General features: G+C 39.2%; 4 protein-coding genes across 6 annotated transcripts; 1 reads left to right on the forward strand and 3 right to left on the reverse strand.

Annotated features, from left to right (window-relative positions):
- Positions 1–1,592: 1,592 nt before the first annotated feature.
- On the forward strand, positions 1,593–3,698 carry LOC119503422 (cytochrome b-c1 complex subunit 7). The gene is made up of 4 exons (XM_037795222.1): positions 1,593–1,681; positions 2,762–2,830; positions 3,006–3,172; positions 3,499–3,698. Exons 1-4 carry the CDS (start codon positions 1,663–1,665, stop codon positions 3,574–3,576), a joined length of 333 nt encoding a protein of 110 aa, XP_037651150.1. The 5' UTR covers positions 1,593–1,662; the 3' UTR covers positions 3,577–3,698.
- Positions 3,699–3,705: 7 nt separating this feature from the next.
- On the reverse strand, positions 3,706–6,762 carry lrrc14b (leucine rich repeat containing 14B). The gene is made up of 3 exons (XM_037795218.1): positions 6,312–6,762; positions 5,493–6,121; positions 3,706–4,970 (listed from the first exon to the last, which is right to left on the reverse strand). Exons 1-3 carry the CDS (start codon positions 6,585–6,587, stop codon positions 4,292–4,294), a joined length of 1,584 nt encoding a protein of 527 aa, XP_037651146.1. The 5' UTR covers positions 6,588–6,762; the 3' UTR covers positions 3,706–4,291.
- On the reverse strand, positions 6,683–14,987 carry LOC119503421 (protein naked cuticle homolog 2). Of its 3 annotated transcripts, none has more exons than XM_037795220.1 (10): positions 14,571–14,987; positions 14,446–14,472; positions 14,284–14,348; positions 10,324–10,378; positions 9,850–9,941; positions 9,468–9,563; positions 9,236–9,371; positions 8,448–8,591; positions 7,843–8,318; positions 6,683–6,815 (listed from the first exon to the last, which is right to left on the reverse strand). In XM_037795220.1, exons 1-9 carry the CDS (start codon positions 14,593–14,595, stop codon positions 7,867–7,869), a joined length of 1,092 nt encoding a protein of 363 aa, XP_037651148.1. In that variant the 5' UTR covers positions 14,596–14,987; the 3' UTR covers positions 6,683–6,815; positions 7,843–7,866. The 3 variants fall into 3 exon arrangements, with proteins under 3 accessions (XP_037651148.1, XP_037651149.1, XP_037651147.1); XM_037795221.1 differs by having other exon boundaries at positions 6,777–6,912; positions 8,448–8,588; XM_037795219.1 differs by having other exon boundaries at positions 6,777–6,912.
- A 760-nt stretch (positions 14,988–15,747) lies between these two features.
- Positions 15,748–19,531, reverse strand: gatad1 (GATA zinc finger domain containing 1). The gene is made up of 5 exons (XM_037795257.1): positions 19,051–19,531; positions 17,036–17,158; positions 16,879–16,938; positions 16,524–16,707; positions 15,748–16,439 (listed from the first exon to the last, which is right to left on the reverse strand). The coding sequence occupies exons 1-5, from the start codon at positions 19,225–19,227 to the stop codon at positions 16,249–16,251; spliced, it is 735 nt and encodes a 244-aa protein (XP_037651185.1). The 5' UTR covers positions 19,228–19,531; the 3' UTR covers positions 15,748–16,248.

Consider the following 19,531-nt stretch of genomic DNA (forward strand, 5'->3'; position numbering starts at 1 on the left):
TGTCAGGTAACAATAATTAGGCACAGAGAGCCAGGAAATTCCACTAAAAAAATTATTTTATTTCAGATGAACTTCCCCTTTATCATCATCAAATGGTGCATCAGCATTAAATACACAAACAAAGGGAGATGCATGACATAAATCAGCATTGCACATGCAGCTACTCAATCGTCAGTATTATCAAAGCAAAGTCAAATAATATTTGAACACAAACAACATTCCAGTACATGGAATTGAATCATTAAGTGAAGACAAAGGCATGACATTATCAAAGTGATAAACCTGAAGACTAACTCGCTTTAGACACACTGGATGAAACAGGGGCACATGTCTGGCTGGTGGCAGGGCAAACAGAAATGTTCTTCCTCCTACCCTCCTATTATAAGAGCACTGATTATGTGTGGATTGAGGTGAGCCTGTGGCTCCTCTCTGAGCTCATTAGGATGATGGCAGACATGAAACCATTTCTAACAAAAAAAACTACTACTCCGTGCTACTTAATACTTCTGCTCCACTACATTTCAAAGTGAAATATTGTACTTTTTACTCCACTGCATTTGTCAGACAGCAATAGTCTCAGCAGATTTAGATATTACATACAAAACATAAAGTCAGTGTATACAGTATGATGCATTGTTATTCTGTAGATTGTAACTACCCAATATAGTTCCTGAAAAGCACTTAAAATACTGTTTGCATGTGAATGCATCAGGAATACTGATCAATTAAGAAAACAATAACATAACACTGAAAGGAGTCAGTCCACTACATAACGGGTACTTGTGGTTCATTTGGTGCAATTATTAAACTGGTTACTACTTAAATACAATTTTGCATGCAGAGTTTTTACTTATAATGGGGTGTTTTTACATTCTGGTATAGCTACATTTACTTCCATTGTAATTGCCCTTCCTTCATATGAAATCAGTCTTGATTAAAGGTCCCATATCATGCTCATTTTCAGGTTCATCCTTGTATTTTGTGTTTTTACTGGAAAATGTTTGCATGCTTTAATGTTCAAAAAACACTTTATTTTCCTCATACTGTCTGCCTGAATATACCTGTATTTACCCTCTGTCTGAAACGCTCCGTTTTAGTGTATTTCGATAGAATTGCAACGGAATTGCGTTGCTAGGCAACAGTTTGGGTCGATGTTTACTTCCTGTCAGCTGATGTTATTTACATACACTGCAACAGGAAAAAAACTGTGGGACCCATTTAGAATGTTTATGTTTCAAACTGTGTAATGATGTATATGTTGTATATTTGTGACATCACAAAAGGACAGAAATCCTGACAGCTTGTTTCAAACGCACAATGTCTGAATACGGGCTGTGTTTATTTCTACGTATATTGAGTGTTTTGATGGTTTAACAGTATTTATAAAGCACTTAAACCTGCTTTATAATGTAAAAGACCTGAAAATCTCACTTTTTACAATATGGGACCTTTAAATCATAAAGATAACCATTATGTATTTCCGTTTAGTTTACGCGTGGTTTGACCTATCAATTTCAAAAACGTTACTCTATTTTATGGAGTTTTATTATTCCTGAAGTTCACAATAAGCTGTAAACGCGTCATGTAAAGTTGCGCAATCTCTCATTGACCTGAACTATCCATTACCCATAACGCACCGCGGTCGTTCTCAGTGATTAAAACATGGCGGCGAGGGCACCAGGTAGATGAACATCTCTCTTTAACTCACATTAATGTTGTTAACTAACCTGCTGAACATCGTGTTATACTTGTATGTCGTGCTGCATGTTATACAGTAACACGTGATGTTGTGTTATGTTCATTTTGGTCGACTGTTTGTTCCTTTAGGACCATTTGTCTCCTGTGTGTCCTCTAGTGTCCCCGAGCTAACTGATGCTAACTGGCTAGCTAACGTTAGCTTAGCTACTAGCTGCTGTAATACAGTAACACACGTTTATGTTACAACTAGACACGTGTTCTGCTGCTCCTTTGGTGATTAAAAGCTTTCATCAAACAGCTGTTATGTTGGTGTTTAGCTGTACCCTCTAGACTCATATGTTAGATAATGTTAGCTCCTTAGCATTACAGCCACTGTTGTTGTTTCATCTGTCCTTCACAATGCTCTTGTTAAATGATCGCAGAAGGGCAAGTTATCTACTGTTTATCATCCAAGGCCTAATGTCTATGAGATAGTATAGAGCTTGAACATAGTTAATAACTTATAAGTCTCCTAATTCACCTCTCTAGGGAGGGGTGGGGGACAAAGGAGGACGGTCTGCACACAGTGCACTTTCATAGACTAAGCTACTGGAGTTACCCTGCACTATACTCATAACAGTCTCTTCTGCACTATATTCACTTTTTTAATAGTCGTGTATCACAGCTGTTACCCTGCACTATATTCAGTTTTAACAGTTTTCTTCATCTCCTTGTATTTTTATATCTGGTATATTTTTTTGTACTTTGCACTACTAACTTTTGAACTGCCTTTTTACTAACATGTTTTACACTATGAAACTGTGGTGCTGGAAACTTGAATTTCCCTCGGGATCAATAAAGTTACTATCTATCTATCTATCTTATCTATCTTATCTATCTTATCTATCTTATCTATCTTATCTATCTATCTATCTATCTATCTATCTTATATGAGGCAACTTTGTACCACTGACTCCTTTTCTCGCACATCTAATGGGAACTTAATATTGTGCTCTTCTCTAAAATCAAGTTCGTGCTGCCTGACTGATCCTGTCTCTGTGTCTCTTCCTTGTCATGTTCACAGTGGCGACAGGCAGGCTCCTGGTTGGATTCCGCAAGTGGTACTATAACCTGTGTGGCTTCAACAAGATTGGTAAGCACAAATATCAGTCAACATATTCAGAGTATAAAACCTTACACTCATATTGAAGTTACAGTATGTCAAGACTACTCTATGAAAATAGAAATGTAGGGAGAAATTTATCATTGTCTATTGTATCATTGGTTTTCCATTTAGCATCTTCAGCATTGCATGTTTTCTCTAACAGGTTTAATGCGTGATGACACAATCCTCGAGGATTCAGATGTGAAAGAGGCCCTGAGGAGGCTTCCCGAGCACCAGTACAATGACAGGATGTTCAGGGTCAAGAGAGCCCTGGATCTCTCCATGAAGCAGCAGATCCTCCCAAAAGAGCAGTGGACGAAATATGAAGAGGTACTGTACATTAAACTAATTTAAATATGTTTTTTATTCAGAATGGAGGTGGGGTTTAATGTAAAGGCATCATATTATACTACATTGTTTCCTCACCAATCTTAAAATCATTTCACATGCTTACTTTTAACAGATTTACCTACTAAATCATTTTGTAGCCATATGGAAAAAAATGTGAATTCTCAGTGTAAAGTATGAAACTGTTAGTAAATAGAAAATGAACAATAAAATGTAGGTTTTGGAGGATCTTTGATCATAATGTCCTCAATGTCATCAAAATGTTTGAATCTAGAATGATTTGACTTCTTCTTATCTTTTCTCTTTAGGATGACCATTACCTGACACCATATCTGGAGGAGGTGATCCGTGAGAGGAAAGAAAAAGAGGAATGGATGAAGAAATAGATGGTTCCTGGTCAAAGCTGTTAATCCTCGTCTTCAGTCGGTGCATGGTTGTCCCCTGGTGTTATATTTAAAATGAAATCTTACCTATATAAAACTGCTAATTAAAAAAATTGTACATTTTAGAAGATGTGGAAGTGTCACTTTTTTATTATGTATGGATAATAGACTATTCAAAGATTTGATTTATTGGTATGTCAAAATGAAACAGTTAGTTAAATTCTGGTCTGTTTGTGCTGTTTACATTTACAAATCCAGTTATATACAACATTTAAACCAGAATAGTCATAAGAACATGTACAATAGATACAGGTAAGAAAATATCAAACTTCAAGTATCTACCATAACCACTACAGTAGCTACATCTATCTGCACTGCACATCTGTTTGACTTACAGACTATAGGAAGCACTTAGAAGAAAACAGTGATCCTCTGTTGAGACAATATCTCGTCAGGAATGGAAGTCATGTATATGATGTTAATCCACAGTCTAGTTTACGAGATCTATTTTCACAGTGTTGGCCTTCAGTGATGCATGGGAACAGTGATGACAGGTTGCCAGCTATCTATACTAGCACTACATTAAAATAAATATAGCTATCTAATTTAGAATAGCCTAAGAACATAAGGTCTGTTTTTCACAGATTTGTGTAAACAACCTGAGTTCATAACCCTTTTCTGTCAGTCCATTTACTTGATCCCTCCGCAGGCAACCCCATTAATTCTCTTTCTGAGCCTGTGATCTCCTATTGTCCACATCAGTTATGCTACCAATAAAGTTCCCAATGACGTTGTTAAAAGATTTTAACATGGACACTCCCAGCTCGTTGCTGGTTTCATTAATGTCTGGGTCGTAGGCCCCCATGAGTGGGGTGCACACCTCCACACTCCCTCTACCAGCTGCTTCCAGGATCCCCACCAGCTGGCCCCTGACCTCCTGAAACAACTCCTGGTTGTACAGCATTAGGTCCGAATCATCAAGAGGATAAGTGACATCCTCAGAGTAGCACTCACGGGGAACTGGTAGCTCTATGTATTTTAACTTAGGAAAACCCGCAGATAGCGTGGAGAATAACCTCCGCAGGGCTGCAGAGGTCAGAGGGTTTCCCAGCAGTTTGAGCTCCTCCAGCATCTGACAGCGAGCCAGAGCATCAGTGAAGGCAACTATGTCCTCCTCCGTTATGTTACATTCTTCGACGGACAGACTGACCAACGTGGCTGAGCAACGGCTGAGCAGTTTGTGGAAACAGGTAGGGAAAGAGTCAAAGATGTCGTGTCCGCTGATGTCCAGACGGACCATGAACTCGCTGTGGAGGCTGTTGGACAGGTACGTCATATCCAAGCGGTTCAGGCAGCAGTTGGCCAACTCCAAGCACTGCAGCGGAGTGTTGAGAGGACTGGGTAAAGAAAAGAGGTCAAAAGAAATTTATCTTGTAGGATGAAAGGTCAGCGATTTCTGAACACAATTGTCAATTTTTATGTAGTGAATTTAGGCAGATACATATTATGGTTTGTGTTAGTCAGGGAGGATTCGTCGTGTAGAAAAATGCTGACAATATTACATCTTGTTGAACGTAAAAGTAATATGCCAGTCTGTGATCAACAGCTGTGTTGTTTGGGGTTTGTGCTTCTGTTCTATTTCCATTTGAACTGTGAAGTACATCCAGCAGCAGGTTTCTGGCAAATCTGCAGCTGTCTGTCCTCAATCTGGCATCATGTCAGCAATTTTAACATCAAAATACCTCCCAAAGCTGGAGTGGGCTGTGACCCTGGTTAAAGGTGATTATTGGGAGCTATATTAAAGCCCTTGATGCTGCAAAACGCATGTAAGACAGACATCAGAGCTATCCATCTCATTCACATAACTATACAAACACCTTGTTGTCTGTCTCCTTCCCTCCCTCTGTCCAGTTACTCACTTGAGCAGCCTGCGTAGGTGTCCAGTTAGAGTGGAGAAACCGACACAGAGCTCAGTCAGGCTGCCCAGTTTTGCCAGCAGGTTGCCGATGAGGGACAGCAGATCATCATCATCGGAGCCCAACCTCCTAACGTCCAACGCCCCGGCTGGCAGGGTCAAAGACTGTAATTTGGGGAACTCCACCTTGGCTAGCAACACCTCCAGGTGTGGGGCCTCCACGGGAACATTGTGGACCACCTCCAGCTTTGAAATGGACCCAGGGTCTCCCAGGCGAATAACATAGAAGAGCTGCTTGAGAGTGAGGGAGTCGGCCCGGAAACTAACAAAACGAAGCTTCAGTGGAGAGTAGCGGAGGAGGAGGAAGGCTTGAGCCACCAGCTCGTAGTTGCGGCCCGTGACGAAGCCGTTCAGACGGACATCGATGGATGTTTCAAAGGCGGAGTGGGACACGTCGCTGGTTTGCATGGCCACCATGGTCTCGTAGCACATTTGGGACAGGAGCTGTGTTCTGGCCCATCGACCCATAGTGGACTTACAGGGGCAGGCCTGGTGCTCGACGTCCCTCAGGGCGGTCAGGTCCACCACATGCAGGCTCTTGGCGTAGGTTCTTGGGGGAGACAGCACATATTCCTTTGGAAAACAAGGGGAAAGTGATTCTCTAGTCAACCTATAACAATGTATGATCATTGTAAGCCAATAACAAGTCAAAGAAGGTGTATTTAAGCCAATTGGGCCACTGAAAACAGTAACAAAATGAAACTAAAACACAAGTATAACAACAATATGATAAGGCATATTATACTCAAGACCATCTAAGTACCTTTAAGCCGGTTATAATCGCCTCCAGACAAAGCCGGCAGGTGCGGGAGGTGAGGTCCATCTGACAGTCGACTGTCCCTCCCAGGAGCCTGTGTAGGTCGAGCACAGGGAGAGGCCATGCCTGGACCAGAGCATGCAGCACGTCTGCCTGCTCATGGAGGTAGCAGGCCTTGAAGAGAAGTGGGTAGAGGTTAAAGGACACACAGTTGAGGTTCTCCAGAGCATTCGGACCGCTCTGGGTGAAGCCCTCAGCAGCAATGAATCGCAGGGACTTCATGTTTCCAGGTTTTATCGTACCAACAGGTCTGTCAGTGTCCCGGTTGGTGATGAGAGCTGCCGTCTAACAGCTCTGGGGTTTGCTGCTTTGTTGATTTCCTCTGTTGCCGTCTGTCTGGGAGCTGTGCATGTCTCTAGACCCAGGCTTGCTGTGTTGGGGCACGGGGGTCGCGTGGTAGGAGGTTATTAATAGAAGCAGCTGTCTCACGTCCTTCGTCGGGCACAGTGTCTATTTGCAAATTTCGCCAGAGAGATAAGTAGGAACAACATCTGAATGCCTCTGGGAAACTTGTCACTATTCACAACACCTCACCCCCCCACACGAGCTGCAAAGACCAAACAAAACAGTGTTGTGAGAGCAGAAATAGAACAGTGATACGGGAACAATCAAATCTGTGATACAGAATCAGTTTGCAATGTTTGATGCATTTGAGAAGGCAGCTTGTGATAAGGGGCTGTTATTTACTTTCTGGTGCATCTATTTTTCCCCCAAAACCTGCCTCAGTAAATGGCTTTTGCCGCTCTCAAATTACAACATGTAACATGGTTGCAATGCATTATGGTCTACTGAGGCTTCTGTCAGTTGAGGCATGGGTGTCTCTGCCTTCTCCATGATGGATTTCTGCCAATATAAACATGGGTTTACTGTTGTTTTAGACACCCAATGCATATTCTGCTATGCTTATTGTGCTGAACATTTGTCTATATCGTGCCACTGATATGGAAAAATACAGACAACATATTGTGGCCAGGAATGCAGAATATATTACAAATAGTTGTCTTGCTATTATTGAGTAAAAGTCACTACCATGATTAGAAGAAAGGCAAGAAAACAAAGCATGAACTATCAACTGAGAAATGATTCATCGTCATTAAATGTTTGTTCAGTGTTTGCCAGTAAGCAAATATGTGACTATGACAGAATACTGTAAATACCTTTTCATTAAAAACATACTGTATTTTCATTTCTACATCATTTTAGTATATACAATCTACATGTATCTCTACAGAGTGTGCATTTAAATAATTTTAAAGCGAAGTGGCAATCTACCTGAGAGGAAAAAGTAGCATTCAGTAAACACTGAACTGGCCTTCTTGGATCTAGAGGAGCTAATCTTTTTGGGTTTGTTTGCATTAGATAACATTGTCTTACAGCTTGGCTCCACCACACACTGAATATCATGTAAATGAGGTGATTCAAGGACCTGCTGAGTTGCATTTAACCTCCAAAACTACCACATTTCATACATTCTCACCTGTCTCATGTGTTTAAAATGCATTTATGAAGGGTGGTAGTGATGGTGATGATGATGATGGTGCTCATGGTGGTGATGGTGCTCGTGTCTCTGGGCCGGAGAGGTCAGGGCCCCACAGGAGGGCTGAAGGTTGGAACATATTTCCCTATCTCCCCCCGCTGTTGGCCTAAGGTGAGAGGTAGTATCTTGTACCCTGGAGCGAAGCCTCTTGCTGTGACTACGGTGCAGCACGCTGTGTGCTGCAGGCTGAGACTGGGAAGGATGGCACCATGAAGCAGGGTGTTGGCCATGTACCCTGCAGGACTTTCCCTCTCCTCCGTTCCTGTCTTTCCCCGCTGACACGGCCTTGCTTTTCAGGGAGTGAGGCACAGAGAGGCCTCTGGGAGAGTCAGGGGAGGTGCAGTTCTCTCTGATCAACACAGGGTGGTGCTTAACAGCAGAGTGAGCATCCTGACTGCGCTCCTGAGAGGGGGAATCTGGGGAAAAAAGGAAGAAAAGCAACTTTAATTTGATGTATTTCCAGAGGTATAAATATAAGAGTTCATGAGATGAAGTGTTGTATTTATACTGCAGAAACCACAACAGCAATAGAGGAGTTTCTATACCTGTATTGTCAAACTTGGAGGAATAGTTTTCAATGCCAGCTAGATCCAAGTAGAAGTTTCTGCGCTCTATGTTTTCATCCACACAATAAAGTCCTCTTACTGGAGTTCCTGCCTCCCGAGACGCACTCTGCTCCTTCTCTGCTGCTGTTTTCAACGACAATGGGATGTTATCATCACAGCAGTGGCAGCGGTTTGGTGTTAAAGGAACAGTGTGTAACATTTCGGGGGATCCATTAGCAGAAATGGAATATAATATTCATAACTATGTTTTCATTAGTGTATATCACCCAAAAAAGTATGAATTGTTGTGTTTTCGTTAGCTTAGAATGAGCCCTTCATATCTACATAGGGAGCGTGTCCTCTTCATGAAGTCCGCCATGTTTCTACAGTAGCCCAGAACAGACAAACCAAACTCTGGCTCTAGAGAGAGACGTTCGCGTTTTTACGTTACCTGAAGGCCACCGTAGTTCTCTGACACGCTTGTGAAACTGCTGTAACGTGAGCCGCAGAGTGCAAAACCGTGGTACCGTCAGCTGCCGTCTGACTTCTGTTGCTCCTAAAGTTGTGTCATTATGGTAAGGATGGCCTCTGAGCAAGGTGAAGGGCATTACCACAGTCTTGGAAAGGGAGGAGTGAACTAAGGGGTACTCGGTTGCAATCTGCAACCACACCACTAGATGTCCTAAACACTGTCCCTTTAAGTTAAATCACTGTTCAGAAACTTTATTGCACAGTGAGACTCTCTGTCTTTTAAAGTTTCTAAAAACAATAAAAAAAAAAATGTTCACCTATTTGTGAGATCTTCTCTGGGTCAGCTGACGGAGTTACAACTAGCCTTATCTTCAGGGGTGTGGTGCCGACGTAAGGCGGCCTGACCGACGCCTCTAGGACCTCATACATGGAGTGAATCAGACTGGTCATGTCCTGCAGAACACACACACATACACATATGCACACTGTGTACAAACCAAGCTTTTAAAATAGTATTTAATTTAAACAATATGCGTGAAAGAAACCCACTTCTTTGGTGACCTCTCCACTGTTGTCAAAGTTGTACAGTGTGAAGACCCACTCTTGCTGAGTGTCCTCATCAGGCACCACGTTACACTCTGTGACCTGTATGTGCACAAGTTGTCAGGGAAACAACTGCTATAATAAACATTTTAACTGCAGTTCTGTAGTTTATTAGGTAGAATTAAAGTTTACAGTCATTTATGTGGTGTATAAAAACTGGTAAAACTGCAACATGTGATTAAAATACATTGTTGATTAGTATCAGATGCGTAAAGAGTTAACAAATCTCAAAATAATCAGTACTTTAATCCCACCCATCTGGTGCTTCAAGTTGTTTGGAAATTACAAAAACTGATTTGTTGCAGAGATATGGAGGTTATACACTCACCCCAGCATGGCTGCTCCTCTTCTTTGTCTGTTTGTTGACCTGGAAATGGACGCTGTTACCTCTGTCAGGTGTCTTCTTTGGTGGCAGAACCACTAAACAACACACAGAGCTGGATGTGAATATCCAGTAGACTCACAGTTTGGGGGTAACTATGATTATTGTGTTAAAACGTGCCTTTGTAATCAGTTTATTCCTTGTTATAAGCTGTTTTCAATAAATGTTTGGCAGCAGAGAGGAAACTAAATGAAAGCTGTTCATCCAAAGGTCGAAGTTTTACCACACAAATATAAAACAGATGTGTTTAATTTCACTATTTCCTTTTAACCTGGGAAAGAAAGGCTATGTATCAAAACTCTTTGATAATGCACAACATCTACACGATCATAATGAATCCCTTTATAACACAAAGAAAATGAGCAATGTCAGTATGATACATGTGCAAGACAAACAGTAATGATGCAATTCTCTACTCACCTTTGAGGTTGCAGTTACGGTTAGACTTGTTCGCCCTCAATTCTACATACAAGTTCTGTTAAAACAAAAAATGGTGACAGAGTGTAAATCAACAGAGAGCGCACATGTAAGAGAGGGAGAGGGAAAGAATAGAGGAAGCAATTAAGTGCTTTTCATGTCCCACGAGTGCAGGGATTGATCTCCAGATGTGAGCAATGCTGAACAATCTTTCAACATCTGGGTTTTTGTGTCTTTCTAGAAATCTGTCATTGACTCTCCTCCTTCAATTCCTGTCAAGAAAATGACATTTCCAACACATTTGATTAGCTGAAGCAGTTAATCTTTCTTTGATTTCCTACAGAAACTAAAACAGAAATGATTTAAATGGAACAGTGAAGGAGCGAGAGAAGGAGGTTTGGGCAGCTGGCTCTCCTCTTTAAACCGTTGGCATCTTGACCTTTTCTTCAGCATCACATGTAACTGACGTGTTCCTGAAGTTTTATATGATCATTAAATGTAAAATCATAAAGCCAGATTTGCAATAAATTCCAGCCATCACCGGGAGCACCATCTGAGCAGAATAAAAGTTTTTAGGGGTAAATATACAAAACTGCACCGACATTTTTAAAGGCTTTAGTTAAATCTCAGCCCACTATAAAACTATCAAACCTTAAGGTTTATATCCATTTCTGTGATTAAAACAAAACACCTGATCATACATACTGTATACTTGCTCCTCTCAGTCTGCACTGCAAAGCAAGAAAGAACTGAAAGCACCAACAAGATGTTTCTTATCTCTCAACAAGATAATCCATCACCAGCGTCACACTGATGCTCGGGCAGATGAGCGACAAAAGGAACGATAACATGAGTGACCCCTCATACAAACACACACCAATCTCTCTCAACACCCTCCTCTCTCTGCCTGATGTGAAGCTTTGATGCTGGGTTCGATTTCCAGTGGAAGAGATGGTGCAGGTAGCAAAAAGGTGTGTGTCTGGTACAATCCAGTTTTCGGTTGTACACCCACATTATACGTCAGCCATCTGTGCATCCGTCCCGATATCACAAAGTTTCAAGTGTCGGCAGAACAGTAGCTGCCTTTGTCTCTAACAGCCTTTCTATGACTTGATACCTGGAGAGGAAATTTCACGTAAACATGGAGAGATGATGACTTCTGTACTCAAACTCTCATATTCATGTCAACAAGCTGCAGTGACTTTGGTATGTAAATATTCATAAAATGTAGCCTACATGAATTACGAAACAACGTTTCAGAAAAGCTCAGAATAATTATAAACTAGGATTACAGCCTGGTGGTTGTATGCTTCCGCCAACAAGTCAAGTTGATCCATGTCTGTCCAAAATGTCGTCACTTCATCATTTTATCATGTTAGACATTATTGTGAAATTGTTTAGCATATGAATTCTTGAGTTATGGTCAAAAACGTGTTTTGTGAGGTCACAGTGACCTTTGATCACCAAAATCTTATAATTTTATCCTCAAGTCTAAGTGGACGTTTGTGCCAAATCTGAAGAAATTTGCTCCAGGTTTTCCTGAGATATCACGAGAATGGGACGGACGTGAGGTCACAGTGACGTTGACCTTTGACCTCCAAAATCTGTCACCGGCGCGGAGGCATAAAAATCTTTAATCACACCAATAAGAAAACCACAAATTCTGGAGGGGTTCTCAAATAAAAAGAGGGATGTAACCGGACAAATTTGGGTTTTTCTAGGGTGGATTTTAGCACAAATAAAATCATTAAAAAACCTTTTCAACACTTAAACTAACGTATGCACACACACCAGACAGAAAAACATTGGTACAAATGTTGTCAAGTGGACTGAAGGGTGGATTCCCAGTGCACACAAAATAACAAGCAGAATAGTAGAAGTCAAAGTGACCACTCCTGGGCGTTAGTTATGTTAGACAATAAGAAGCTGAGATTAAAGAGATTAAAACCCTGCTCACGGTGTTTGCTCTGGGATGTTACAATATTTGCATAGAAAACTTACGTGGACGCACGCACTCACTCACTCACTCACGCACGCATGCACAGACAGGTTTGTGTGTCTTCAAAAAGTGAGTCACTGCTATTTGACAGGTAAGTATGCAAATATTCAGTTAATGAGTCTGTTTGTCGTCAGTGCAGCTGGAGCACATGTTTTGTGTCACTGGTTATCTTCAAGAATACACAAAACAATCTGTACTCTATCATTAATCATCTTAAATCATCCTTAAGTTATTTGTGTGTTGTCAAGTTTTCTGATTGCTTTTAATAAAAAAAAAACCTAGTCACATTTATGTTAGCAATTGTTATTAAGGGGTAATTTTTTAAAAACTCTGAATATATCTTTTTAAATGTAAAGTAATGCGTAACACTTCATATCAAGGATGCAAAAAAAGGGGTTCATGTAAGACCAAAAGCTGAGAGAAACAAAAATGTGTCATACAATGAGATGTAGTTTGCAGTTTACAGCGATGGTGTCATGGAGTGTCAACTACTATATTAGGCTGGAAAATCTAATCGCAGGAAAATCTGTTGCCATTAACAAGCACAGAAACTCCACCGCAACCTTTTAAACTGAGTCGAGAGTCGACATCTTTTTCCAAACTGTGGAACTTTCCAGAACTTTCAACACTTTTATAAACCTTAAAAAACAACAAAACTGGTGATAACTCCAACACTAAATCTCATGACTTTAACAGTTGTGCAAAAAAAGACAAAAATAAACAGAAGAAAAGTGAAAATGGGTGTTGGGTGTTTATCACATTTATGCTGTTTCTACAAGCAACCCTGTGATCTTTAGGAGTACATAAAACATCTGTGATTTACTTTCACCACAAATTCTGGTTACACAGATGAAACCAGAGTGCATGTGACAGTTTTTACAGTCTTCCTTAAATAAAACATAATTTTCCTCTTCAACAGTATAAACGTGACTGCTTCATTAATGCCAACAGTCTACATGTGATGCCATTTACGCAATCAAACACCCACTACCCACATCTTTTTCCTCTCACCCCCCCTCCTCTCCCAGTCTGTCTGACTGGAGAAGGAAAGCAGTACCAGATGTGGAGACCTTTTTTTTCAGTCGGGTATAAAGACCTGGCTGTTTGGAGGGGGGTGGCTGTGTTGCACTTCACAGACTTGGAAGTCTCTTTATAGAGATGGAGGAGGGAAAGGGCGGAAGAATAAATATACGACTACCTCCAAACACCTTTTATGTCTCCTGGATGTGATGTGAGCAAATACTGTTTATCCCAAAACTGCCTTAACCTCTGATGAAGCTGCGGGAACTGCTGTATGTGGAGTGGTTTTATTGCTTTTTTTTCTCTTCAGTATGGGAACAGATTTTCATAAATTTAATATCATGCATTTAAGAAGATGTTCTGAAAGGCCAGATTTTATTTTTAGAAATCTATGATTGTATGATAATGAAAAGATCACTCCCTATTTGTTCATACTGTTGTTTTCAATGTTTGTTTTTATGTGTATAACAAATCTTAAAATACGGCACTTTAGACAGACATAGTTGGGTGATGTATCTGTAAATTATGTTATGTATGTTTGTTCCAAAGTGTCAATAAAAATATAATTTAAATAAAAAGGAAAAAAAAGAAGATGTTCTGGAGGTTAAATATTTATTATTGTTAAATATGATAAAATTAAAGTAATTTCCTCTCTTGATTGAGACAGAAACTTCACCAAACGCTCTGAGATGGTCTCTTAATTAACAAAAATTGTGTTATCAATAAAATCTCTTAACATTTGGATGTGATTAAACATATGGCCAGTTTCAGGTGCTGAATGGTTTCCATCCATCACAGCTTCAAACCCATCTGGATCCATCAATAACAGACTATTACAGTGTCAAAGGAAAAATAAAAAATAAGCAAGCATTATTCATACAATGCAGGTACCCTCAGGGTTATATAAACAAAATAAGCATTCATTATAATAACTTATTCTCTACCTCTGTCAGTCTGGTTTTGTGGAGCTCCCTGTGACAGGTCAGCACATTGGAGGCCAAACTACCACCTGCAGAGCATAATAACAAATACATATAAACACATGTACAAGCACATGTAAAAAAGTAGTTATATAGTTTGTATAGTTTCTGTGTTGACTGGCTCACCTTCAGGACTCTGTCTTCGTCTGGAAGCTGTGCAACCAATGAGAGAAAAGATCAATATAATACAAGATGATGCAGTTCAGTCTTAAAAAAACAACTAAAACAACAAAAACAACAAAATATCTCACCAAGTTTTGACTGGAATTTGCCCATACTCCACGTCTGTTTATTTGTTCAAGAAAAGTTCATAATGTCCAATCCATGAGGGTAAATACATGACATTAGTGAGAGAAGAGCGGAGAGATACTATCACACAAACTCACAGACGAAGCTTAAACAGCACTGAGATATCAAAGAGTACAGAGGCAGAGCGAGAGGCTTCACCGTTACGCACTTCCTTCTTCGGTCGGTTCGGCTTACAAGCTTACTGAAGCATATTTATTGGTTACTTAATATTTATTCTGTATTAGTCTATCTTCTTATTTTTTCTGTAAAGAAAAATGCAAATTTGTGGATATTTGATTTTGGGTATAAGAATAATGCATGCATGGTCGGATGCTGTTTATTGTATATATGTATATGCGTCTATATATATGTATATGTGGTATGCAGTGTGCGCATGCAGTGCAATGTGCGGTGTGTGTGTGTGTGTATAAATATATATATATATATGTATGTATATGTATGTGTGTATGTATGTGTGTATGCATACATTGCATGTTGTATTGCATGTGCATATTGTATATTATAAATTGTATATTATAAATAATAATTTGCGCATATAAGAAAAGATAATAAATAGTCAATATGATTAAGTTAAATATGTAAGTAATGAATTGGAATTGTGATTAAGTTATATAATAAGTAATGAATTGGTACTCTGGATTGATAACAAATTTATATTTTGATAAGGATAGTTATATCAGTAATTAATTTATATTTCTGTATGACACAGATTAAAGGTAATAATTATAGTTAGAATAATTATAAATAATAATAATTATAGTTAGAGAAATTTAGGAAAATGTAATTAAAGTATATGTAAGGCTCAAGATGGTTAATAATTAATAATTGACTTATGGAGAAGGGGTGGGATTAAATAAATGTATACTTATTTTCACTCCTTTTCGAATATGTAAATCAAGGCATCAAAAGTTGACAATTTATTTTTCTTATGCTTTTCATTGTATGCAAATACTACTTGTTTCTGACTGTCCACTTGTTGGTATGACATGATGGATGGATGTATTCTGTATGATCCTAATGCTGCACACAGGTGAAAAAGATGCTTTGACCACCGGTTTTGTGTTCCCACATCGCAGAACCATCATCATTTCACAGCCTTTCAAGAACACAGAGCCACTGTAGAGTATCATCATACAACTCAGCTGTACATGATGTAAAAATCAAGAGGATGCTGGAACGACAAACGCATCAAATCTGCGTTGTACTGCAGTGCATTGTGCTTTGACACTTTTAACACTCATGACACCTTAACTTTGCAAACATTACCTTATTGTTGCCATAATTGAGCTGTTTACAGCTTAATTCACAAAAGGGAAAGTAAAATAAAAAGGGGATAAAATAAGTCATGTTTTCTATTGCCCACACAACTCAATATATCTCAAGTAAATTACATTTTCTTAAAAAAAAAATCACAGACAAAAGGGATGGTGTAAAAGAGCTTTTTGTTTATAACTAAATAAAAAAGTAATATGTTAACAACTTGTTTGACATTACAACTGGTTTCCTATGTATCAACTTACAAGTACTGGCTGTGGTTAACCATTTCTGTGTTCATTATATTACATAAATGTACATATGCCTGTTTAAAAAGCAACAGACTAAGTCCATATGACAGTTGTGTTAACTGCTGCCACTGACAGACTCTTTGCCAGTGATGGCTGGTGTGGGTCCTATGTGGGTCCAGATGTAGCCCTTTTCCTGCCGGATGGGGATGGTGGGGAACGGAGAGCTCCGGGACTTGAAGTATTCAGAGGGGGCGTGACACACAAACTCCAGGTACTCCATCTTTCTGGGCAGATCCTCCTCTGGACCTAATACAAAAACAGACAAGAGTCTGAGAGACAGTCACAGAAATGGCCTGAAAATTGTGAAAGTTTAATTTCTCATTTGCTCACCAACAATGTATGTCCCAGGATCAAACAGGTCCTTTGGGCTAGCCTGTGTGGGGATTAACCAGGTCAGCGCAGCACTCTTTTCACAGTACTGGTCCTGCACGAAGCCTCGAATCTGAGCATAGTACGGCTTCCCGTCTTCCTCATCCGTTACCTTGATCACGTCTCCTGTCTGGTAGTATACACCCTGTGGATACAAATATAAACACTGAGAATGTAGCAGTAGCAGTTAAAGCTGCAATTAGATGAAGAAATGCTGAAAACAGATCAGGAAATGTGTGTGGATGACAATATGATAATTTCTGATATTGAGCAAAAACATGAGGTTACTTTTGCTCGGTAAGAATAAACACCATACCTTATAAAATACTGACTCTGACGTGATGATTGTTGCAACCGATTCTGGTGCTTTAATTGGCTGCAGAAACAGAGATATCACACACATGGGTCAAACACATACATTCACAGTACAGCACAATAACTGAATTTGCTGATCAAATCCATCTCTGACTTACATTTTTGAGTTTGAATATGTGTCTTCTCCCCTTTCCTTTTGTCGACACCTTCTTCTCAGATGCAGGAGCTTTGTATTTGGTGCTTCTCAGCCGTGCAGACCTCCTGTGGATCTCCTGCTTGGACTGAGAGCAACACACACACACCAGGTATTTAAGCTGCAGTTCAGCACCATTTGCCGAGCTGCCTCCATTCACTGTTTATCAATAACAAAATTAATAAGGGCTGCAACTAATGATTATCAGGTAATTGATTAGTTACTTTGTCTATAAAATGTATGAAAAAAATAAAAACATTTTATCATAATATCATTCCAAGTGCTTGTTTTGACTGACCCATCATAAAAAACCCCAAATATATTCTATTTGCAATGATAAAACAGAGAAGGGTAGCAAATGTCCACATTCCTATTATGAGAATAAAGTCATAATATTAGTATATATATGTATAGTGGTATAGTAGTAGTAATTTTACAAGTTATTTTTTTTTCTCGTAAAGTTATGGCTTTATTCTCGTAATATTACGATTTTTTTTCTTGTAAAGTTATGGCTTTATTCTCGTAATATTCCGACTTTTTTCTCGTAAAGTTATGACTTTTTTTCTCGTAAAGTTGTGACTTTATTCTCGTAATATTCTGACTTTTTTCTCGTAAAGTTATGACTTTATTCTCGTAATATTACGACTTTTTTCTCGTAATGTTATGACTTTATTCTCGTAATATTCCGACTTTTTTCTCGTAATGTTATGACTTTATTCTCGTAATATTCCGACTTTTTTCTCGTAAAGTTATGACTTTTTTTCTCGTAAAGTTGTGACTTTATTCTCGTAATATTACGACTTTTTTCTCGTAAAGTTATGACTTTATTCTCGTAATATTACGACTTTTTTCTCGTAATGTTATGACTTTATTCTCGTAATATTCCGACTTTTTTCTCGTAAAGTTATGACTTTTTTTCTCGTAAAGTTGTGACTTTATTCTCGTAATATTCTGACTTTTTTCTCGTAAAGTTATGACTTTATTCTCGTAATATTACGACTTTTTTCTCGTAATGTTATGACTTTATTCTCGTAATATTCCGACTTTTTTCTCGTAATGTTATGACTTTATTCTCGTAATATTCCGACTTTTTTCTCGTAAAGTTATGACTTTTTTTCTCGTAAAGTTGTGACTTTATTCTCGTAATATTCCGACTTTTTTCTCATAAAGTTATGACTTTTTTTCTTGTAAAGTTGTGACTTTATTCTCGTAATATTCCGACTTTTTTCTCGTAAAGTTATGACTTTTTTCTCGTAAAGTTATGACTTTGTTCTCGTAATATTCCGACTTTTTTCTCGTAATGTTATGACTTTATTCTGGTAATATCGAGACTTTTTTTTCTCGTAAAGTTGTAACTTTATTCTGGTAATATTACGACTTTTTTTTCTTAAAGTTATGACTTTATCTGGTAATATTACGGCTTTTTTTCTAGTAAAGTTATGACTTTAATATTATGTCTTTTCCCTCACAAAGTTATGACTTTATTCTGGAAATCTCAGATTTTTCCCCCCCTCAATGTGGCCCCTACCTCACTGCAAATGTTTTGCAGCTCCAGACAGATTTTTATTTTTTTGCCTAAAATGTCTCTTTTGATAATAAAGGTTGCTGACCCCTGCTATAGCTGGAACAAGCAAATGTTAATTACCAAGATAGCTAATTTTCTGTTGATTGATTAATTGACTACTTGCTGTAGCCCTAGAATCTACCCTGAGCTTCAATGATTTTGTTAAATATATACAGACAATAGTCTTCCTAAAATGGAGCATCAACATTGTAATTGCAGAAAACATCCTCATCATAGCCCAGCAAAGGAATTTACATTATAATCCATTATGCTGCTATTCAGCTTGAGGAAGTACTTCTTCAAATTTACAAAACAATAGAGTTCACATACTGGTAGGTAGGTGAACTGTATGTGAGTGAGGGTAACCCACAAAGTATGTGTCTAATGCACATTTAAATACCCATTATATAACCAACCTGTTTCCCCCCTCCATTGCTGGGCTGGATGCTGGAGGACATGGAGGCTCCTGATGCTCCGCTGCAGCTCTTCCCTGTGCAGCTGTTGCAGAGGATCTCTCCCTGGTTGCCCTTCTTCCACATGGACGAGGAGTTCGTCTTGCAGACAGCACAGCACGGCTTCAGACCCAGCGGCATCGTTAATGCTCAGAGAGACGACACCAAGAAGTTAATATACAGAGCTGCTCAACAACGAGAGGATGGCTGCTCCTTCAGCTGCTGCTGAGCATCAACCAATAGATGTTTCCTTTCTGCAACAGAGACCTTGAACGCCTCGCTATGACATTCGATTACTTCAGATAATCACGACAGCTTCCTATTGCAACCTGAGTTGTTTATTTTTGCAGCCAAATCACCGCCATTGCTACAGATACAGTCCTTCTTCTTCTTTTTGCCTCTGTTGTTGACGTCGGCTCTTCTTCCGTGGTTGGTTGGTGATGTC

This window comes from Sebastes umbrosus, chromosome 15 (genome assembly GCF_015220745.1).
Source record: "Sebastes umbrosus isolate fSebUmb1 chromosome 15, fSebUmb1.pri, whole genome shotgun sequence".
NCBI classification, from domain to species: Eukaryota; Metazoa; Chordata; class Actinopteri; order Perciformes; family Sebastidae; genus Sebastes; species Sebastes umbrosus.

Bases quoted from the DNA above. Each gene is read 5' to 3' on its own strand.
- lrrc14b (XM_037795218.1), bottom strand. From the start codon at position 6,587: ATGAAGTCCCTGCGATTCATTGCTGCTGAGGGCTTCACCCAGAGCGGT. The intron at 6,122-6,311 runs GTACTTAGATGG...TGTTTTCCAAAG, and splicing joins CGATTATAACCGGCTTAAAG to GAATATGTGCTGTCTCCCCC. The intron at 4,971-5,492 runs GTGAGTAACTGG...TTCTTTACCCAG, and splicing joins CACCTACGCAGGCTGCTCAA to TCCTCTCAACACTCCGCTGC.
- LOC119503421 (XM_037795220.1), bottom strand. From the start codon at position 14,595: ATGGGCAAATTCCAGTCAAAACTTG. The intron at 10,379-14,283 runs GTAGAGAATAAG...TTGTTTTAACAG, and splicing joins ACAAAACCAGACTGACAGAG to AACTTGTATGTAGAATTGAG. The intron at 8,592-9,235 runs GTGAACATTTTT...CGTTGAAAACAG, and splicing joins AGAGAAGATCTCACAAATAG to CAGCAGAGAAGGAGCAGAGT.
- gatad1 (XM_037795257.1), bottom strand. From the start codon at position 19,227: ATGCCGCTGGGTCTGAAGCCGTGCTGTGCTGTCTGCAAGACGAACTCC. The intron at 17,159-19,050 runs GTTGGTTATATA...TGTTGCTCTCAG, and splicing joins GCAATGGAGGGGGGAAACAG to TCCAAGCAGGAGATCCACAG. The intron at 16,708-16,878 runs GTATGGTGTTTA...TTGTATCCACAG, and splicing joins CAGAGTCAGTATTTTATAAG to GGTGTATACTACCAGACAGG.
- LOC119503422 (XM_037795222.1), top strand. The intron at 2,831-3,005 runs GTAAGCACAAAT...TTTCTCTAACAG, and splicing joins GTGTGGCTTCAACAAGATTG to GTTTAATGCGTGATGACACA. The intron at 3,173-3,498 runs GTACTGTACATT...TTTTCTCTTTAG, and splicing joins AGTGGACGAAATATGAAGAG to GATGACCATTACCTGACACC.